General features: G+C 37.9%; 2 protein-coding genes across 2 annotated transcripts; one reads left to right on the top strand and one right to left on the bottom strand.

Annotated features, from left to right (window-relative positions):
- Window positions 1-792: 792 nt before the first annotated feature.
- Window positions 793-7,045, bottom strand: LOC112052613 (serine/threonine-protein phosphatase PP2A 65 kDa regulatory subunit). Its single transcript, XM_024091762.2, has 6 exons — window positions 6,673-7,045; window positions 5,289-5,523; window positions 4,484-4,670; window positions 3,637-3,791; window positions 2,446-2,563; window positions 793-1,838 (listed from the first exon to the last, which is right to left on the bottom strand). Exons 1-6 carry the CDS (start codon window positions 6,896-6,898, stop codon window positions 987-989), a joined length of 1,773 nt encoding a protein of 590 aa, XP_023947530.1. The 5' UTR covers window positions 6,899-7,045; the 3' UTR covers window positions 793-986.
- Window positions 7,046-8,228: 1,183 nt separating this feature from the next.
- LOC112052610 (uncharacterized) lies at window positions 8,229-10,344 on the top strand. The gene is made up of 2 exons (XM_024091757.2): window positions 8,229-8,542; window positions 9,935-10,344. Exons 1-2 carry the CDS (start codon window positions 8,386-8,388, stop codon window positions 10,342-10,344), a joined length of 567 nt encoding a protein of 188 aa, XP_023947525.2. The 5' UTR covers window positions 8,229-8,385.
- Window positions 10,345-23,941: the final 13,597 nt, after the last annotated feature.

Below are 23,941 nucleotides of genomic sequence, written 5' to 3'. Positions count from 1 at the left end.
ATTTTAAAAGGCGGTCACTCCATATAGTTCCAGTGGAAAGTCTCAAAATGGGTGTCTCATGTTACTCCTTAAACATCAGCTGTCAGTGAAACTCGTCTAAAATCGGTCCAGGCATCTTAGACCATTAATAACGGTCTAAGCCAGGCATAGACTTATTAATTTATAATATATCTATGGCACCAAGCGTTTAGAGATTAGTCTGAAATTCCCAATAGGCAGACAAAATTTTCTAAAACAGATTTTTTTTGAAAAGATGTTAATTTAAAATAACAGACATTACTTTATAACTCCAGTTCTCCTGTCCCTTCACTCTCCTTGTTGGCTTTATATCAATATGATTTCTTATCTTTCTTATAGTCATCATTATCAACCCATATTCGGCTCACTGCTGAGCTCGAGTCTCCTCTCAGAATGAGGAGTTAGGCCAATAGTCCACCACGCTGGTCCAATGAGGATTGGTAGACTTCACACACGCAGAGAATTAAGAAAATTCTCTGGTAAGCAGGTTTCCTCACAATGTTTTCCTTCACCGTTTGAGACACGTGATATTTTAAATCCTTAAAATGCACACAACTGAAAAGTTGGAGGTGCATGCCCCGGACCGGATTCGAACCCACACCCTCCGGAATCGGAGGCAGAGGTCATATCGACTGGGCTATCACGGCTAACTACTTTTCTCAACTATTTCTTTTAGGCTTTTAATTAAAAAAAAATTATATTCTTTTTGATTAGTTGAAGAATACAGTATTGTGTGATTTGTGTTAGCATGAAAGTTTAAAATAAAACACCATCTTTATTATTACGTTTATTAAACTTGTTTACAATTTTATAGTGCGTTTTAAATGCCGCCTGAAGTGATTCACTATTGTTTTACACTGGAATGACAGTTTTACCTCCCGTTGGTGTATGGCTTACAATCTTTGAATTTCAGTTATAAATACAAACTAGACAATATAAGATACAACAACTATAATAAAAAATTAAAATTAACCGGCGATGCCAGCGATGGCTTCCGAAGCGAAATATTTGACATCAACATCTGGATCTACGTTCAACTTCTCCAAAACAGGTTTGACTTGCGGCTGGATGACCGCGGGGTCTAGATACGGCGCCATCTTTTGTAAAGTTTTGGCAACATTGAACCGAACGTTGGCAACATTATCATCGGCCATAGACAATACTGTGGGCAAGAGTACTCTAGTAGTGATGTCCTTGCCACAGACTTCGGACAATACATTTATGCAGAACAAATATGTCATTCTGTGCAGGTAATTCTGTTCGCGGGACATCGCTAATACTTTTGGTATGACATTTGTCTCTGCCCACGGCGCGCCATATTGTTCCACTAATTTCTTCAAATTCAAAGTAGCCGCTTCCCGGATAGCGTAGACATGGTCGATCAACCAGGACATGCAGAGACCTGTGAGCTTCTCGTCGAAGAACTCCTGTCCCAATTGCCCGGCTAATAATGGCATGTGTTCGATTATAGCGAGACGGACCCGCCATTTTGTGTCTTCAGCTAACTCGACTATGGCGGGGAGGAGAGATTGAACTAGTTGCTGGATTCCGATGACTTCGTTCACACATTCGAGGTTTGAGATTATGTTGAGACGGACTTCTGGGCACTCGTCTTTGAGTTGTGTCAAGAATAGTGGCAGGAGGTGTTCGATGGTGTTCTGTCTGCCCACAATGGGGCTGAGGCCCATTATGACGGAGGCAAGCGCTGACTTTACGTGTTGGTTGGGGTCACACACGAGGTCCTTGATCTGTGGCAGGATCATGTTCATGATTATGTGCTCTTGGTGCGCCTTATCCAGGTTCATGCAGAAGTCTTTCACCTGTAAATCAAATGAATATAATGAAAAATAATTCCAGGATGTCCACACACAGTGGCCTGCACTTCATAGATGCAAAAATGCACTGCCTACCCTGAGGATTCTTTAATTTTGTATATAATAGTGCATACCCTTGTTGAAAACCTTATGCACACTGCTATGTCTATTTTTTTTTAATTAAAAATTAAACTTTTTTTTCCCCCGACTAGCTTGTAGAAGTACATTTAAACCAAAAAAATATATTGATTTATATCAAGTGTAAATCTATCTATAATATAAAAATGAATCTAAAATCTTCTTAAAGCACAAATCTCGAGAACGGCTAAACTGATTTTGCTAATTATTTTTTAGAATACTCCTTGAAGGGGTAAGGGGTAGGCATAGGGTGGGAGTAGAATAGGTTAGGGGTAGGGAATTAGTCAAAGCCAAGCCTGACCAAGTTGGATAGTTAAATATAATAATACTATGACTATCAACTCGTGAAGACAAATTGATAGAGGGCGAGACTGCTGTTCTTGGAAGTTTATGCATGAGGCCTATATCCAGCAGTGGACATCCATCTGCTGTTAAAAGTGGTGATGTAATATTATTCATAGAATCGTAAGCATACCTTCCCCGCGGCGGCGGCGCGGACCTCGGCCTCCGTGTCCTTCAGCAGAGCTTGGAAGATCTGCGCCAGGTCGGAGCGCGCCAGCTCCGGACCCACAGCTTGCTGTAGCTCCACAAACCTACAAATTATTTCACATTATGTAATGGCATAAGGTCCGGCATTAGAAATATATACCCACATCTGTTATTTGTTAATGATCAGAAATAAATAAAAGGTAATTCAGTGACACATTGCAAATAGGTTGCCTAGTTGAATTGTGACCAGATACATTTTTCATGTAAAACCTAAGAAACTATAAACAAGATAGTATAAAACCTAAGAAACTATAAACAAGGTGACAAAGGTAACCTAATACAGTTAAATTAAGCATAAAATAAGCTTTCATTTGACCTGTTAGATTTATACTATAGATGTTGCATGAGGGCATATATATAACTGTTTAAATCTGGCAACCTCACAGTTGCAGTGTGAAAAAAGAATATATATTGAATTGAATTTAATATACAGTTAATAAACTAGAGTATGATTTATTTTAATTAACAAGATAAAATAAATAAAAAAAAAAATAATCATTTAATACTATCCAGCAACAATTCAACCAGGCAACCTATTTGAATATTACCCATCATTTTTTGCTTATCCCATTTTAAGTGGGTATTTATTTCTAATGCCAGATCTCGTACTATAATACAATTTTAGTCCAACTCACCATTACAATCACGATGCAGCATGGTGGGTCATCCACACACATTCACATTGTTGATTGTGATTACTTTGAACAAATTTACCTTATGCTACCCCTACCCTATCCTATGTCTGTCTCCTGGTTCTAAGCTACCTCTCCACCAATTTTTAGCCTAATCAGTCCAGCCGTTCTCAAGTTATAATATCACGAGTGAGATTATTTAGCGGTTTTACTTCCGATAGATTATAATATACCGCAAAATAACATTAGTGGCCAAGTGCGGAAAAGGCCCAGGAAAAAAAGAAGAACATGTTAAATTGTAATCAGTATTTTCAGTTTACAATATGACGGTAGATTATAATATCACTAGTGAGATTATAAACTAACGTATTTTACAATCTAACGGTGACATATAGCTTTTATTTTTTAAAGAAGTTTTACTTAAATTTCTGGCTCTAAAGCTTAGTTCTACCCAGTTTGAGGGTGACCACAGAGGCTATACTCACTTGTCGGCGACCATGTAGCGCACCCGCCAGGAGGTGTCGCCAGCTCGCGCGCGCACCGTGGGCATCACCAGCTGCTCCATATCCTCGGGCGGCAGTAACGCAGCTACCGCGGCGCACGCCTCCGCCGCCAGCAGACGCACGGAGTCTTGCTCGTCCTGACAAATACATGTAATAAACCAACGGAATATTTTTACTAAACTTAGGGCCATAAAACACATATAAGTATAAGGTAAGTATGCATGTTAATTGTAATTGTTGTTTTTGTTGACATTTTAAAAGACAGTTTACTTGTGTGTAAAAAAAAAAGTTTACCTGTACCAAGAAAATAACCATTGTATTTTAGATGACATCACTGCTGAGCTCAAGTCTCCTGTCAGAATGAGAGGGCTTAGGCCAATAGTCCACCACACTGGCCCAATGCAGATTGGCAGACTTCACACACGCAAAGAATTAAGAAAATCTCTGGTATGCAGGTTTCTTCACAATGTTTTTCCTTCACTGTTTGAGACACATGATATTTAATTTCTTAAAATGCGCACAACTGAAAGCTGAAAGGCTAGATTACTGGAGTAGTGCGAACTTATCCTTATCCTTAGTGCATGCTGTGACAACCAATAAGTGGGTCTGCAATAATTGCCGTATCTTATATATTTCTTTATATTTTATTGTAAGATTTTATTGTAACCTGTAATGGTGTCCTGTTTAAATAAATAAATCACTATGTGACGACCATTTACCTACGCCAAGTCAACAATCACTATGAGATGACTGTTTACCTGTGCCAAGTCAACAATCACTATGAGATGACCTGTGCCAAGTCAACAATCACAATGAGATGACCGTTTACCTGAGCCAAGTTGACGAACATGGGTATGAGGTCGCTCTTCACGTACTCGACCTCGACGACGCGCGCGAACTCGCCCAGCTTGAAGGCGGCGGCGCGGCGCACCATCGGCGTGTCGTCCTGGCACAGCGAGCGGAAGTGCTCGCGCAGCTCCGCCTTCACCGGCGCCGACACACGCGGGTAGCATACGCTGGAAACAGTGGAATCCGTTTACAATGACATCGAAACCAAATGGACCTACGTACCACGACCAGCCCCTGGTGGCCAAATCAAAAATCATTTATTTGAAATAGGCTCTGTTTACAAGCACTTTTGGCATGTCGGTTGATTATTTGTAAAGATTCTACCACCGGTTCGGAAGGTAGGTTCTGCTGAGAAGAAACCGACAAGAAACTCAACAGTTGCTCTTTTTAAAAAAAACATACAGTATTATAATTTACAATTGATGATAACATTACAATTTCTTATAGTTTTACTTTTGTGTGAAGGTGGAAGCTGATCCAATGGCCTCCAAGCACCAAGTGTGAAAAGGCCCAAGAAAGAAGAAGAAGAATGACAACAAACAGAATTGACGAACACGTCATACTAAGCAGATATCATCATTATCATCGTATCAGCCAATGAACATCCACTGCAGGGCATAAGCCTTTTGTAGGGACTTCCAAATATCACGATCCTGAACCGCCTGCATCCAGCGACTTGCTTGATGTTGTTAGTCCACCTGGATCCCAGGATACCCAGAATCTCGTAATCCGAAACCACATAAACTAATCAGTGGGCACATTAGGGTCAAACTTCAAATACAAACCTAAATAGTCCACAAGCTGATGCCCTTGAAGTGAACCAATCTCCGCCTGCCAGGCGCTGCACCAGTGGCACAAAGTGCTGCTCCAGAGCTTGCGGCGAGTGATGAGCAGCTACCGCCCTCAGGGAGGCTACAGCCTTGTCCCTCACCACTGTCTCCTCCACTGTGGCCAAAGACTCCAGGGGTGGGAGCAGGCAGTGGGCAAACTCTCCTCCACCGACCAGGTTAATGAAGTTTCCTATAAGAAAATGTTTTTTAATAAGTAGTAGTAAGATTTCAATACATAGGCAATTTACTAGCGAGCACAATTTCCTTAGTGCCTGAAGATGAAAGTCTTCGATCAGTGATGACCTATGAATCCAAGACTTTGTCGCTAACTATAGACCTTATTATACTGCTCAAAGTCACTCAGCGATGGAGCAAGCTATGCTTGGATTTCTCTGCGTGATCAAATCAGAAATGAGGAATTCCGCAGACAAACCAAAGTCACTGACATAGCTCAGTGAGTTGCGAAGTTAAAGTGGCAACATAGTTCAAAGAGCTGATGGACGTCAGGGTCCCAATGTGTTGGAATGGTGACCCCGCACCGGTAAGTGCAATGTTGGTTGACCCCCCACTATGTGGACCGAGGATATCAAGCAGGTTGCAGGGATGCTGGCGGCTCTAGACCATTGTGCTTGGACATCCCTGCTATAGGCATATGTCCAGCACTGGACATCTATTTGCTGATAATGAAATAAAAATTATGAGTAAGATTTATTATGGAATTTACATCAAATTCAATTCAATTTTAATTTTATGGCTTGTTGTAGTACTACTGGGTAAAATTTACTTCACCATTGTCAATTGATAAAGAAGACACACATTTAGAGGTAGGTGTAACCTGGGAATCAAGTATTAATTAATATCCAATTTAGTTTTGACGCTATAAATACCAGATTTTTTTAGATAGTATAGTTGTTAGTTGATATTCGGAAACAACACAAAATTATCATTTTTTATTGAGCTAGGTAGCAAAATAGGTGACAGCTATGTTGTGTAAATGTGTGACGGGTCACATGTTACCCTGCAAGACCAACAAATGGAGCAAACAGGTAACGGTTTGGAACCAGACAACATGAAGGTCCAACAAGAAGGTGAAGGTTTCAAGGATCTGGTCCATTCAGCTGTGATTGAGTATGAGTGACATCTATCCATTCCATCCAACTTCGCATTTTTAGTAGTTAAATAGGCAGGTATGGTTCGGTTGGAAATTATATTTTAGCCGTTGATAGGCCGCTTTGGTGACTTTTTATTCTCTACAACTTAGCCCTTGACTACAATCTCATCTGATGGTAAGTGATAACAATACTTATTACGTCCTATTCGATGTAGGTGCAATGCTTACCGAGTTGTTCCGCGAGGGCGAGCAAAACTTCGTCTTCATCGTAGATGGTCTCCGTCAAAAATGGGATGAGCTCTGACCGGGTCCTCTCGACGCCTAGAGCCAGCGCAATAGTAGACAGCTTCTTGATAGAAATCAATCTTAGCTGGACATCCTCGTTCTTCAGCTCGTCGATTAGTACCGCGATTGGATATAGTGACTCATCCGTCCCGGAGTCGCTGGCTGCCATCTTTCACTATTTACTGCTTATTTCAAGAATTTACCAAATAATCACGTATTACTCCACAATTTTGTTTTATTTTTTGTAAATTCTCCGCAATTCGCATTTACCAGCAAAATGGAAGCCTTTTTTGATTGATAGATTTTTTTTACGCCAATACCAAAGACAACAGACAGACCACAGACAGATGTTATTTATCTATGGTAGGAAAATAGTGAAGCACCGCACCACAAACCAATCGTTTTATATCGATGTTTAAACGGAAAAATATAATATCAGTACGAGTTCATTGAGTTTACAAAATAGTATTTTGATAAAGTTGTTGAACTTATAAAAATTACAATAAAAAATGTTCTCGTACTTTTTTTTATAATTACAATTAGACAAAATGGTTTAAACCACGAATCAGTATGATAATTATGATTAATATACTTACAGAATTATATTATGTTGACAGGTAACAAATTACATATACCTACATATAAGTACAAAAAGTATCAGATGTGCTGATATTCTATACTATATTATTTTATTTCTTTGCCAATCCATATTCCTCTTTAAGTCCTTCCAGCGTAATTGTGTACTATACACCGATACATCTATGAAAGCAATATCTATAATATAAGCTAGGTACTTTGAAAATAATTTCATTCACAAAAGTTCAATTTCTTAACAATTTTAAATATTTGTTTTATTACGTGTTAAATATTTGTGTTATTGTCAGTATATTATAACATACTAATTTGATTGAAGTGTAATAGATCTCAGTCGTAATGATGTAATAAATAAATTTTTGAAGATCAATAGTGAATATTATTTCGATATCCCTCTGAACGTTAACTTTTTTATTTAGGCAGTCAACAAGTAATAATTGTTATTAAATAATTATTTTCCCTATTAGGGCGAAAGTGGTAAAATATAGCCCATCGTCATTCGTTGGCAGTCAGTAAGTATTAGACAAGTCATGTAACGCTTTAGTAAGGCGAAGGAAATCTTATTAAGATTTCGGATAGACTACACCGAGAAAATTGAATTAATCACATAAAACACTCTTGTTCCTCCACTTCGCACCTTTACAAAACTATATTAAATAAAATACATTCTAAAATGCATGCTTAATGCAATAAAACACTAAAGTGCATGCAAGTTATTAAATGAAAATAAAACGAATGCTTCATGTGATTCCTACGATTTTCACGCCAAAATGCACAAACTTACAACACTAGTAAGATAGAATACCATAAACAAGTAAAACATATACATCTTAGAGGAATCGGAATGCCATACCCAAGTTTTCAATCAATGTTTTTCGATCGACATTTTAAATTTCAACGGAAAAATTTAATAATCCAAAAAGAATTTACTTTTCCACGTCTTTACTTGATTTTTTGACGTTTTTTAATTTCATAGCAATTATTAACGTCAACCATTACGATTTTAATAATTTATGTAATGCTTTTTTTAGTATTATAGTTCTTTTGTAAAATATATAATTGATGGGCGATGATGACCTTAATGCCTCTATCGCACATATCGTCCTGTGCTGTGTGGCCGGGGATGGAGTGGCTCGCACGCATGTTAGGAGTTTCGTGCACCCGGGCATGCATGCCAACTTCTTCATTCACGGACTATTGGGGTTTCTACACTATCAAAGTAAGACTGGCAAATACATCACTATAAAGTAAAAAAGTTGAATTTTGTTTAATAATTGTTTGACGGCCGCGTGGCGCAGTGGGTAGTGACCCTGCTTTCTGCATCCACGGCCGTGGGTTCGATTCCCACAACTGGAAAATATTTGTGTGAGGAGTATGAGTGTTTTCCAGTGTCTGTATGTATTTATACATTATATAAGTATTTATGTGTAGTATATAAATGTATATTAATATTATAATATCAACTATCTTAGCACCCATAACACAAGCTACTCTGTATGCTTACTTTGGGGCTAGATAGTGATGTGTATTGTTTAAGTATATTTATTTATTTATTATATTTATTATTATAATGCTGTCTGTTTATTTGATGGTGTTATGTGTGCTGGTGTAAGAATACGAATAGGTGAAAGCAGTAGCATTCACTGCATATATGCAAAAATGTACTGCCTACCCTCATTATGTAAATGTACTGGACTAAGCAATTTTATGGTGCTTACCCTGTTTAAAAAGTTTGTGCGCGCCAGTGGCTGCAAGGGAGTAATGTGCAGTGTTACGTTCTGAGTTGTCGTTGATCTTGAACACTGGTTTGAAATATATTAAGCTTTTTCAAATTTCTTCGCAAAGCCATGACCTTCTTTAATCGAATATACTTATCCCCTGGATAATTGCCACCTACTCGTAATCTTAATACTAATACTAGAAAGAGGTAAAGTTTGTGAGGTTGTATGGACTAATGTCTGGATCTACTAAAACGATTTTGGTAATTATTTTGTGTTAGAACTGGGTACTACAAAAATTTTAAGAGTTCCTCAACTTCGTGGTGGTGTTAACATTCATTGTTTATATTATTATAAAAAGGTGGTATTTGTATGAAGTAGTTGCAACAGTGATGGTATAAATAACAGGGTATTTGATGACTTGAGTTCAGTTCTTTGTTAGGCAGCGTGAACACCGACACGCTGCTAGTCGCGTTATTGATTTTGTGCAATAATGTTTTGTGTTGTAATTAGTAATAATGTTTCATGTTATAAATTATTTAGTGTGGAAGTGGAGAAAATGACGCTAGGGGAGGAGAGTCATAATGCATTCCAAATGGATCCTTTAAAACTTCGCCCAAGGTCACAAGTCCTGGGACCTGCTTGAGGTGTTTCCTCTACCACAAAATGATGGTACAATCACTGTCGCTTCTTACTACCCCTCAATCACGACTGATGGGTTTTAGTGGCTTACGTTCCCGTGGCTCATTTATCAGGTGACGAGTAGAAACACCGTGGGATTTTAGTCGATTGAAGTCCGATATAACTTTCTTCCTTGGCCCTTGATTTGGCGATTTTGGCGGCTTTATAATATTAGTAAAGGTTTAATTTATTTCTATTTTTTTATATTGCAGGCGGCAAATTCAACACCGATTTCAAGGGAGCCTATGCGATTAGCTCTAACGCATCGAGATATCTTGCATTACCGTGCCTAATGGCGGACCTGTACCGCAGCGACAATGCCGTCAGCACTCTACATCTTGTCTCTGGTCTGGTGCCGTTTGCATTGTCTCTGGCTGGGCAAGAGCACCGACAATTGGGGAACTTGATGATAGCTTGCAACATTGTATCGCTATGTGTGTATTCTCACCAACATGATCGAGGTTGGGGATGGTATACAGCGGGCGCTGGTGTGTTAGCGTATTTTTGTTTACCTCAAATTCCCCAAAAAGTGGCGTATCCATTGTTACTTAGTCTAATGGAGTATTGCGCGTACAGGCTTTTCCATGTAGACTTTACCACTCCACCTGGTCCTAGACGATAGATAAAAAAATAATGATTATATTTGTTTTATTTTTGACTAGCAACCCGCTCCAGTTTCGCACAGGTGCTTTAAAGATATTCATCATCATTAGCAACCCATTGCTCAATGCTGAGCTCGAGTCTCCTCTCAGAATGAGGGGGGTTAAGCCATTAGTTCACTACGCTGGCCCAATGCGGATTGGCAGACATCACACACGGAGATAATTAAGAAAATTCTCAGGTACGCTGGTTTTCTCACGGTGTTTTCCTTCACCGTTTGAGATACTTGATATTTAATTTCTTAAAATGCACATAACTGAAAAGTTGGAGGTGCATGCCCCGAACCAGATTCGAACCTACGCCCTCCGAATCTAAGGCAAAGGTCATATCCACTGGGCTAGGTTGTGAGCACCTGTGTGAACCTATAATCGCAGAGTTCATAAGCCATAATGTTTACACGAGCAAATGAGATTTAGCATTCTTTTGTCTGAGAAATTAAATCACATTTGATGGCGGCAGTAAAGAGGCAGTTCTTTTTATTGTCAGTTCAGTGACCTTTAGTGGAAAATAAATTATTTAAAAATCAAATGTTTTAGATTAGAATGCTACAGCACATATCTATACTAATATTATAAAGCTGAAGAGTTTGTTTGTTTGATTGAACGCGCTAATCTCAGGAACTACTGGCCCGATTTGAAAAAATATTTCAGTGTTAGATAGCCCATTTATCGAGGAAGGCTATAGGCTATATTATCTCCAAATTCCTACGGGAACGGGAACAACGCGGGTGAAACCGCGCGGCGTCAGCTAGTTTGAAGATAAAAATTCATTAAAAGAATAGTAGCCATGTTATATTTTCAATATTATTAACCCATTAGTTATTTACTAACTAATTTTTTTTCTGTATTGTTCGACATGTTTTTTTCAGAATATATACAACTAGCGGACGCCCGCGACTTCGTTTGCATGGAATTCAGTTCCGTACACAAGTCCCGCGAGAACCATGGATTTTTCCGGGAACAAAAGTAGTCTGTGTTAATCGGAGTAAAATCTATTTCCATTAAAATTTCTGGTAGATCGCTTGAGGTATGGTCAGGGCTAGCACGGCTCACAAGCGACTGTCTATACCTACTTATAATAAAACTGTAGAGAGGTCAATTCTGTACATGAATTATATTTCCAAAATAACTATCAAGGGGTCAAAATAACTATTAGTGATCGATACTGATGCCAAAAAATGCAATCAGTACAATTTTTGTCTGTCTGTCTTTCTGTCTGTCTGTCAGTCTGTCTGTCTGTATGTTCGCTATAGAAACAAAAACTACTCGACGGATTTCAACGAAACTTGGTACAATTATTCTTCGTACTCCTGGGCAGGTTATAGTATACTTTCTACTAATAATAATAACTAATACTTTTCATCACGCTACAATAAATAGGAGCAGAGCAGTGAAGGGAAATGTTGGAAAAACGGGAGAAGTTACTCCATTTTAGCTTCCGTCGCGTGTGCAGCCTTAATGGGTAGCGTAGGGTAGGGGTAGGGTAGGGATAGGGGTAGGAATAGGGTAGGGGTAGGGATAGTTGAAAGTTTACATCGACTTTCACGCGGACGAAGTCGCGGGCGTCCGCTAGTTTAATAAAAAAAAAAAAAGATTCGACTCCCCCTCCCCCCTTGGCCAGTTTCATTTATTTGAAAGGAATATACAAAGCATTACTTGGTATGCGGTAATGCGATTGTCTCACGTGGTGCGACCCCCGCCGAGTGCATTAGGACCTCTCACGACACGGTTGGTTGACTCCGTCGCTTTGTTTGTACTTAAGTGTGCCTTTGTATGGAACACTTCTGTTTCATCAAAATATTGCTTTTAACCGATGGAAGCACTTAGTAACGGCTTCAGAAGTTTCTTTTTTTTTTTTTAAACAGATAAAGTTTTTTTGGTATTATAGGGGGTAGTCCCTTGATCTACTAAACCGATTTTTAAAATTCTTATATTTTATCTACGTATTCCCATGGAGACGGGAAATAGGCGGGTGAAACTGCAATGCCTCGACTAATGATGAATATATCACCCCTATTTTCCCACCCTTAGGGTAGTAACTTTTTTCAAACTAATATGAGATAAATTCCCTAATAAAACAAAAATTATGAAAATCGGACTATACTATAAAAAAGTTATTCGTGGTTTTACTTTACAATTAATGGGTATACATTCAATCATCCCCTGTTTTCCTACCCGTAATGTTGGATATTTTTTTCCAAATTTATATGGGACCTAATTCGAAATATACCCTCTTCTCAAAATCAAACTGCTCAATAAAAAGTTGCAGATGTTCATACATAAAAAACTCTGTCTTTCGTCGGTTGAAATAATAGCTTTGTTATAAAATGTAAAGTTGTGCTCCATTTTTCTTAATCTGTCGTAAAACTAACTGTATAGGCCGTATCAATTACAACCTATTTACGCACTGCGGGAAGACTCTTGAGTATTTGAATCATAGAGTTTTGACAACTGCTAGGAATTACATCGTAAGTCATAATTCAATTTTTAGTCCTTTTGTAATGCCTGCTTCCTACCAAAACCCATTATAATTACAATCCCTAAATTCAAACTTCATAGTTACTCGTACCTACTGTATCTACTTATATACCTATAGCAGGAGAATGAACATTATAGGCTCTCAATCTAAGGTAAGGTGACCTATTTCACCTCCATGGGTGGCAACGACAAGATCGACACACACCTTGTATCAATAACGAGGTTAATAACCATTACAAACCAGCTGTTTTTTTTGTTGCTTAATAGTGATAAGCAACTTAACCACAATGTCCTACAAATTGCGTGGTACATTATATCATTCCGACGCTGAGAAAATTTCATTTCCTGGCAACTTAGTTAGCTACCAGAATCAAGTATTTACCTAAATAAAAAAATTTATCGTCTCATCGAGACATAGGTACTCACGAAAAATTAACTTGGTAAAAATCAGTTGTAAAAAATGTTCTACGGATCTCGGACTAAGTAATTGTCTTGTAATTATAATGGAGATGGTCCATTTCAGGTCCACTCTTGTACCCTGTATCATTAAAATTAAAAAAAATACAAGGATTTTATTAAAATCTAAACAAGTGAATAAATACAACTAATTATAAAGAAATAAATAAAATTAAAACCCAAGTTTTGAGTTTTAACAAGATGGCGCCCATATATCAATTAAGACATGGCAATTGACAGCTAACGTCAAATCGACTACTGCATTGAATAGTTACGTCATTAATCCGCCAATATTACCCATTTTAGTGTTGAGGTTCTTGGGAGAAAATGAATATTATTTCGAAAGAATTAAAGTAAATTCGTGGATTTGTTTAATCAAAAATAGTTAAAAAAATATCTTCTTTTATTTCCGTCAGGGTACAATGACTAGTCCTGGGCTCCATGCAATTTTGGACCTTTATATGCTATCTGCAGTGCGTTCGTGCCCTCAACAAACGGTAGACCATTACTCCAAACCTAATTTCTATTTCCAAGTGGGCATAATATGATAATTGACAAACCGTATGTAGCACTTGCTTTATGAACCGACCGAACATTAACCCTGATTCTTGCGGCGATCTGCTTCTGGGGCGTGAATTTAAGGGTCTTGTTTACCCAAAACTTTCGAGAACAATATTCAAGAATTGGTGGCACTGCGTAGTTTACTCAGTGCCGGATTTAGAGGAGGATTTAGTGTCCCAATCAACAGCGATGCCAAGGGAGGGCACTGCTGCTCTTGAGATTAAAATAAAAATTGCAAAAATGCACTTTCTAGATTATGCAACATGGCAAGGTTCTAGGCGTTTACAAGTGTGATGTGTGGCATATTATTAAAATAATGTAATTTTTCTTTTCTTTCTTTCTTTCGACTTGCTTTCCGTAGAGCTGTGAGGTATGATGATACCATTAGTACGTATAAACCTTGAATTTGTTTTTTTTTTTATTACGAAGGCCGTTAAAATTCCGAACTGATCGGATTTTAGGTTGCTATTCTGTAGAGTGATGTTGTACGGCTGACCGACGAGTATTCGATCCAGATAATTGTTACAAGTCCAATTCAGTGTGGTGAACAAAAATCGTTCGCAGATTATTTGAGGCGTTGACGGCCGCGTCACTCGCTCACGCACAAGTACTGATAGGGTATCAGAGATTCGATCAATCGCGATCGACAAAGGTCTAGTACGGATTAACAACCGTAAATAAAATAAAATTTAATTTAAAGAAATAGGTTTAAGTGAATGACCCCAAAGCTCAAAGGGACCGACGGGCTGCCGACGTGACTGCGGCGAGGAGGTAGGTAGATGTTTGAAAATACAGGATGTTTTAAAATAATCTACTTTTGGAAGTTTATTACAATTTTTATTTATTTTTTATTTTTTTTTATTATGTGGTATTTTGGTTTAAGACGAATAACGTGGCACGGTGTATATACATATATTTTGTTCTCATGTAGTATTGTTATATTAATTTAACTTCATCTTTAGATTTATCATCATTGTTCTTTTTAAGTTGGAGGCGCATGCCCGCGGGCTCGAAACCATACTCTCCAGAATCGAAGACAGAGGTCATATCCACTGGGCTATGACGGCTCTTAAACATTACCTACGATAACTTTTTTAGTAGCCGCCTACATATTTTGTTTAGATTTCTTTAGTACTTCCTCCTTCTAGTTCTACAAAGCACAGCGTTCAGCTCGCATCCGTGGAGAGATGCACAGTGGCGATCAGAATGTAGTCATTGGCGTGCACAAAGCTTTCAACTAGGGTATGTATTCATGATGTATTTTTTGCATCTATGAAGTGCACTGTATAGTGTGTTATAAATAGTTGAAACATTTGATTCTAAAAATAAAAAGACGCCTTAAACAAAGTTGCAAAATGTTTTCCGTTCTCTAAGTTCCCGAGGGAGTTCACAGTTCTAAATCCGCCTCTGCGTGAATTGCGTATTGCGTATTCTTGTGACAAGGGAGCTAATGGGACGCTCTTTATTTTAGGTACAATTGACATTCAGGCCGTGACCTTTGAATAGTTTGAAACTTGAGTATAAATACCTAATGTATGTACTATCAACGATATGATACTATTAGATATGTTACGTGCCTGCAAAATCACCACAAAAGCTACACCAGTCTCTACAGACCATGACATGACATACATGCACAATTTTGTATTTACTTACATTATATATTTATGTTTAATTAGTTATTACACTTCTTGAACACACAACTCGGCAATGTAGAAAATATTTATACTACCAACAAACAAATTAAAAATGAAGATATAAATCACTAGTCATTTCACACCCAATAATAATTATAATTAAGTAACTTGTTCTTATTTTAATGAAAATAAATGTGATTTATAAGCTTAGAACAATTTGATATGCTTAATATATTATACTAGCTGATGCCGCGCGGTTTCACCCGCGTGGTTCCCGTTCCCGTGGGAACACCGAAATAATATATAGCCTATAGCCTTTCTCTATAAATGGGCTATGTAACACTGAAAGAATTTTTCAAATCGGACCAGTAGTTCCTGAGATTAGCGCGTTCAATCAAACAAACAAACAAACAAACTCTTCAGCTTTATTATATTAGTATAGATATACAAACCATACATAATTTAAAATAAAAAAGTTATGATATGACATGCATTATCTACCTTCATTTCTAATTTCTTTGTTGGTAAACAGTACTACCTACTAAATGAAGTTAAGACAATTAGCCACCTTTGTTTCGACGCGCTAGTGACATATCTAATACTATATAATCTTTGCCTACTCTAAGTTTTGAAACATTTGAACAGTTTAAGTAGAGCTCTTTAGGAGAAAACTCATACGGCGAAGTACTTATAGGCAACATTGCTATTTTGTGATCGCAAGCATACAGCTATATAAAGAGATAATTATAAATAGCCTATTAATGAATTAGCCGGTTCCTCGTGCATACACCAGCGTAGTTTCCCTTCCCATGAGATTATCCTTATGTCACTCACAAATAACGTGGCTTTGCAGTGATAATTTTTTATTCAAAATCGGTTTAGTAGATTCTGAGATTACAGCCTACAACACAATAAAACTGATTTATAATATTAGTATAGATATCTATACAGTATAGATGAATTGTGCATGTGTCCTCTTATTTTTGCGGTGATTTTGTAGGCACGTAACATATCTATATATTATAAAATATCATTGCTTGCACACTTATGTGTTACACATAGTGTTTTGTTATGTACAGCTCTGAAGCGTTAGAAAAAAAAACAACAAGTATTTAAACCACAGAACAATACGCTGAAAGCAAAGTGCTGAAACCGCTAAGTTTAATATCGAAAATTGATCTCAGCATAAAGTATCGTATCGCTTACAGTAATGGGTCGAGGCAACGACATCTGGTGTAAGCGACACCGCGGCTTTGTTGGTAAGTACGCGGGAAATTACTTGTTCTGAGTGAAAACAATGATTCCATATCTATATATATTTATCTATGATGATGAACTCATGGCTCCACGGAAGATCACCGCTGGTCTCAGACCAATTATTGTATAGGACCTGCCTCGATCGATATAGTATCGATGTTAAATGGTTGTAATCGTGTTCGAGTTCGAAGTTAAAGAGCTCCGTAAAAATACCTTTTTGTGTAATTGAATAGTGTAAAAAACGGGCAAAAACTTCTAGTTTAGTATAAGATATATACCAAATCTAAGCTCGTATTCTTCAGAAAATGACAGACAATTTTGTTCGTGACTATGAGTACGATACAGGTCCTTCTATAATTGGCCTGAGCCGCTGGTGGATCCACCACTAGCTTTGACCATTAACAACAGGACCTGCCTCGCTAACCGTTACCAAAGATCAAAAATCAATGATCTAACGCGTTTATAAAACTGTTGCTATAGAATTGATGTTTCTTTGTTGTAATCGTTTTCGCCGTGTAAAGAGCTCCCTATAAATGCCGGTTTGTGTAGTTGAATAGCATAAAAAACGGCCAAAAACTTGTAGTTTAGTAAAAGATTCAGTAACGTTTCATTTGTAAGTATTTTCTACCTTAATTTTATCAAATTTGTATTAAAAACATTTTTTAAGGAATCGATTATTTTGACGAAACAGCAAAAAATCGATCAAGTAATCGAATATTCGATGTAAGTATTTAATTTGTGGATAGTCTAAGCGATGTGTTTGTTAGTGTAAAAATACGCGTGTGTATATTGCAAATCAAATTTACAGTTGGTTGTAGTGTATGGACACTGTAATATACAATTGTTGGTGTTAAACATTTTCGATGTGTGAGTTTACCTCGGCCCCCTCAAAAGACGACAAACTTTTTTGTTTGTGAATTTGGGTGCAAAACAGCACGGCTATTCTCTAACATCATTTTGTATACCTCGCAAGCACCGCAAGCTTTCTCATTCTATAGTATAGTGTTAAACAGAGAGAGATAGAGTTGAATTCGAAACTCGCACTTGCGAGTTATAAAAATATCGTTACGGAATAGCCTAGCAGGTCCATAGTCTAAAATTTAAATAGTCAAAGACCACTGTACCATCATTTTGTTGTAGAGGAGACACATCGAGCAGGTCCCAGGACTTGTGACATTGGGAGTAGGTTTAAGGGATCTTCCCTGCGCGACATGTTGTCCATGTCCACATTAAACAATTTATGATCAATAATTACAATATAAAATATTACCAATAATTACAACACACAACATTATTGCACAAAATCACTAACGCGACTGGCAGCGTGACGGTGTCCATGCTGCCTAACAAACAACTGAGCTCAAGTCATCAAATACCCTCTTATTTATACCAACACTGATAGGCTGATAGCTCCCCTCCACTACCACTCGCAATCGAGGTACATAGCACATGCAGAGTGGTGACCATTCTTTTGATTTTATTGAATGGGTTTTCATTTTAGTAACTTTATTTCGTGTATACGTATATTAACTCGATTATTTGACACACCAAAGTCGTATATCACGTAAATCACAGACCAACCACATATAGATCACCGTTTTGATTGAAATTTGCTCCCCAACAATCTAATATCGATCATAATGACACGGAATACGGTTTGTTTTTCTCTGACTGTAATAAAAGACGTAAATCTAGGTTTGACGCTTTGATGTATTAATTGTAGTGCAAGTATTGTCTACGATTAGTCTTGACTGTTGCTAGAATGTGGTCAGTCTGATTGCTAGATTATTAAAGTTAAACGAAACTATTGTCTTAGTCTTTATTGGTTTGTTTAGGAAAGCTGAAGAAAATACTTTGAACTCTTCAAATCAAATACAATGTTCATATGTGTAGGTAATGTTTTATTTTGTACGTGACATTTTTTTTTCTTTCTTTACCTACAAGTTAGCCCCTGACTACGATCTCACCTGATGGTAAATGATGATGTAATATGGAAGCTAACTTGTTAGGCGTAGGATGAAAATCTATACCCATTTCGATTTCTACACGACATCGTACCGGAACGTACGGAAGTCGCTTGGCGATACATCTTTGCCGTTAAGATGGTAACTAACCAAGGCGGGTCTCCCACCAGCTAGACCTGGACCAATTAAGAAAACCTTAATTGACTCAGCTGGCTCGAACCAAGAACCTCCGTCTAGTAAATCAATCGCTCTTACCACTGGGCCACTGTCAAAATGGCTGTAGTAAGTTATCCAAAATCAAAATCAAAAATCATTTATTTCAAGTAGGCTCAGTTTACAAGCACTTTTGACACGTCAGTTGACTATTTGTAAAGATCCTACCACCGGTTCGGAAGGCAGGTTCTGCTGAGAAGATACCGGCAAGAAACTCAACAGTTGCTCTTTTGAAAAAGTCATACAGACATCCTTACATATAGGTCTTTTTTGTAGATTAGGAATAATTATTATTCAACTGTTTTTGTTACATCTCGCAAGGGTTAGTGTTTTAGACGAAACCTCCTACGCGGCTTTACTTATTATTATCCTGACAAATACGTAAAAGCTTCCTCATCAAACATTCTTTATTGGATAAAAATACATGAAAATCCGTTCTTTGATTTTATCGCGAACAATTAGACAGACAGATAGACATCAGTCGCAGCAGTGGACATATTAACAACCGAAGGACGTCCACTGCTGGACAAATGCCTCTTCCATGGACCTCCGAACACAACGGTCTCGAGCCGCCAGCATCCAGCGGCTCCCTGCAACCCGCTTGATGTCCTCGGTCCACCTAGTGGGGGGTCGACAAGACTGTGCTTTCCGGTGCGGGGTCCCATTCCAGCACCTTGGGACCTCAATGTCCAACGGTGCTAGCGGAGGACTTAGTTTTAATAATATTATATATAGACTATTCGGTTGCGATTTCATCCGCGTGAATAATGGTGGAATGTAATTTTAACTGTCAGTAGGTAGAGGTACCTACCTGTTCTTCGTGCGAAAAACGTAATACAAAAAGGATAAAACAATTTAAAATCCCTGGCATAATAGTCCAGTAATTTTAGGTTTTACCTGGGGAAAAAATCCATCTGTGCTGAATTTTTGTATACATTTAATACGGTGTTATTAAGAAGATGTGAAAAATCGACATCGATATCGTACCGGCTAAAAAGTTACAAAAGTCAAAAGGTCACGAAAATCAGTTTTTTGCAAATATTTCGCGACCTCATTAGACGTCATTATAAAAATTATTCCTCATACTGTTGTCTACAAAAAATGTCTTTTGCAGTTTTTCTGTAAAATTAACGGGTTTCAGAATAAAGCGCTGAGAAAGTAAAGCTCAGTAGGATTTTTTTTCGCAGATTGGAGTTTAAAAAGCCTAAAATACTGGACTATAAAGAGAATATCCGTCGAGGTTTTGTTATACATGTGATAAATCGTGAAAGTTGAATCGTTAAAAATATTTTTACAAACTTTTCCTACAAACCATTTATATACGTAAGAACCTTTTATTGTTGTGTGCTCGTAAAATGTAAAGTGTGAACTAATTTTAAAGTCAATTGTTGAATTGTCTAGTTCAGAAGTAGTTAAACAACTTCAAAAGCCGTAAACGTCGGGACGAATTATGTGGGAATCGGACGTATTTGTACTTCGTGATCGTTGTGGTAAATTAGATATATAGAATTGGAATGTTATAGGAATAAAAATATTCGTCGTCATCAACCCATATTCGGCTCACTGCTGAGCTCGAGTCTCCTCTCATAATGAGAGGGATTAGGCCAATAGTCTACCACGCTGGCCCAATGGGGATTGGCAGACTTCACACACGCAGAGAATTGAGATAATTCTCTGGTATGCAGGTTTCCTCACGATGTTTACCTTCACCGTTTGAGACACGTGATATTTAATTTCATAAAATGCACACAACTGAAAAGTTGGAGGTGCATGCCCCGGACCGGATTCGAACCCACATCCTCCGGAATCGAAGGCAGAGGTCATATCCACTGGGCTATCACGGCTCTTAAAAATATTCAATGTATGAGAATACGAAGACAGTATATACTTATACTAATATAAAAAAAATCATGTACCTACCTAACTTCATAAATGGGTAAATATTGTTCCAACAATCTTTAACGATCTTCCGGACACGGTCAAAAACCTACTAAGGATACGACTATATTTCAAATCAAATCAAATCAAAATTCATTTATTTCAAGTAGGCTCAATTTACAAGCACTTTTGACACGTCAGTTGACCATTTGTAAAGATTCTACCACCGGTTCGGAAGGCAGGTTCTGCTGAGAAGAAACCGGCAAGAAACTCAAATGCTCTTTTGAAATGAAAAAGTCATACAGTACTATAATTTACAATTGATAACAATTACCTACAGTTTCTTATAGTTTTACTTCCTGTGTGAAGGTGGAAGCTGATCCAATGGCCTCCAAGCACCTTTATCGTTAAGGGACTCATCAATAGTGTAGTAACCTCGACTAAGTAAATGTTTTTAACACATTGCTTAAAGTTGTGCATTGGCAAGTCCATCACAGTCTTGGGGATCTTGTTATAGAAGAGCCGTGCCGTGCCGTGATTTACGAACGTGCATAGGCGGAAATTGAAGGAATACTTTTTGGGACAGCCTGTATAGCGTCGCAGCACAATTTCTTTTTTAATAGATAATTTGCCATATCTTTTATAATATGACCAATATTCTCATTCTCCTCCAACTAGTCGGAAACGACTGTATTATTAGTGGGTAGGACAATAGACCAACGGGGCGGGGATCGAACCACCACCCCTCGATGATGAGTCCGACCGCTTTTATCGTTGAGCTATTGAGGCTAATAATTATTATGTAGTTTATTTTACTACCCGCTAATGATTGTTCTTATTTTCTTTTCTCTTTTTGTAGGTTATTTAATTTTGTTAATGCAGAGCACAGTAAAAACCAACTGTGGTTTGTGTTTGTGTTACAACTGTGTGTTGCATTATGGTTAGGCTTAATGTTATTATGTATTTTTCTAGAATAAATAAAATAAATAAGTGCGAGTCGGCTTTTAGGCCACGTGCAGTATAGGAGTCCAAAGAGTTCGTATACTAGCTGGCAGAGCCACTATCCAATGTGAAAAATATATCACACATCACATTGATGGTGTCATGTGGAACTAGAAGGTTAGAAATCATCGTCTGTTGAGTCACCTCTCAGAATAACAGGTGTTAGGTTAATAGTCCACCACGCTGGCCCAATGCGGATTAGCAGACTTCACACACGTAAAATCAAGAAAATTCTCAGGTAGGTTTCGTCACGATGTTTTTCCTTCACCGTTTGAAACACGTAATATGTAATATATAAATTTACATAATTGAAAAGTTGGAGGTGCATAGCCCCTGACCGGATTCGAGCCAAGACACTCTGAATCGAAGACAGAGGTCATATTCACTGGGCTATCACGCACAGAGATCACAGGTCTGAAATGCCAAATACCAATACGAGAAATAGGCGTTTGAAACATTTCCAAAGCCTCCAATGACGCGGTGTACGAGGAGTATTTCTTTGTGCCAACACAACAAAGAGTTGAGAGAAGAAAAATTCTATACGGTCGAGAAAATTTATTAGAAATATTCCGCGATGTCCGGATATCTTTATTAAAAGCCTTCAGAAGCCTTTGTTTAGACTGAAGGATAATATTGAAGTTATTGGCGGCGTTGAAAAATACTACAAATAACCTAAAAATATTTTACCTCTATAAATTTTCATTCTTACTGTAGGAAATAGTAGTCTGAGACGGATATTACGTCGCTCGATCTCGTGTTGGCTCGTACCGACGCTAGGTGGCGCGACTTGTTTCCGTAAAGAGTAGGGAGTTAGAGAGGGGTAGTGATGCTTGGCGGGAATGACTTGCGATATAAGGCGCTCGTCGTACGGTCGGCTTTAGTATGCTCGTGACGTTCATGCTGTCCACATTTCTTGTTGTATAATCCTTTACGGGTTGTTATGCGATAGGCGGGGAGATTGACTTGAGTGGAAAAGGGGAGTGTTAGTTAACCCTACATGCAACTGTCACAAGTACTCCTCAACGGCCAACAACTCCATTCATGGTCATTCCATTCTAGGGTTTGTTTTGGTTACAGTTTGATTTGTTAATTAAGTTGTCCTGACAAATATTGTGAATCATAACCTTTGTTCGACATTGGTTTTCTTATATTTGTAATCACTTTTGAGTCCTATAATAATCGTTATATCGCGTGCAAAGCTAACTACACCTAAATACCGAGGGAGAAAAAAATGTACTCATGACGAATTGGTCCCCGCAGACATGACAAATAGCAGTTGTCTGCTGGTTTCGGTTCCCATCCGTCACATCGTAAACGTTTAATGAATTGCCCTCAGTTCGTCATTTAATTTTATTTTACGATGGCTCATAGGATTGAACTCAGACTAGGTTTTCTGTATCCAAGAGCCAAATTATCCAAATCAATACTTAATACTAATAGATCTTTTTGCATCAATAGGAATCAGAACAAAATACATCAATAGACCAACGGGGCGGGGATCGAACCACCACCCCTCGGTGATGAGTCCGACCGCTCTTACCGTTGAGTTTGTTGTTGTTGTTGTTGTTGTTGACGACCGCCAACCGCATTAGAGAAGAGTTATGGGTCTAAGCTGCATATACCCTCTCCTATATGCAGGCTAATTCACTTCGACGTATGTTATTTGACATAGGTATAGTAAATTGAGATCAACCGGTGCCTATTGACATTCCTTCGTGGATATCATACAGTAGATTACATTTCTCAGTTGATTTGATGATTAATTATTTTAATAGCTTGTTAATAATAACCAAATTAGTCAATAGACCAACAGGTCGGGTAATGGATTGTTAAAATAGGCTGATAATGCTGATAATCTCTATAATGCAAATTGTTTTCAAATATATAATTATATCCGTAATATATTACATTTGTGTATGGAAAATGAGACATTTCCTCTACGCGAAAATATTTTTAAATACCTCCAAATATAGGGAAAAGTGACAAATAGGCAATCCTAAAGGCAGGACCGTGCCCCGGAGTTCATACATAATAATTTGTAGATAACGAACTGAGCCCATAAACATGTCACAGAAGATAACCTGCCTGGCATATCACGTGCAATATTACTAAAA

The sequence above is a fragment of the Bicyclus anynana genome, chromosome 24 (genome assembly GCF_947172395.1).
Source record: "Bicyclus anynana chromosome 24, ilBicAnyn1.1, whole genome shotgun sequence".
In the NCBI taxonomy this organism is placed as follows: Eukaryota; Metazoa; Arthropoda; class Insecta; order Lepidoptera; family Nymphalidae; genus Bicyclus; species Bicyclus anynana.
This window is presented reverse-complemented; position numbering and strand designations above follow the sequence as displayed.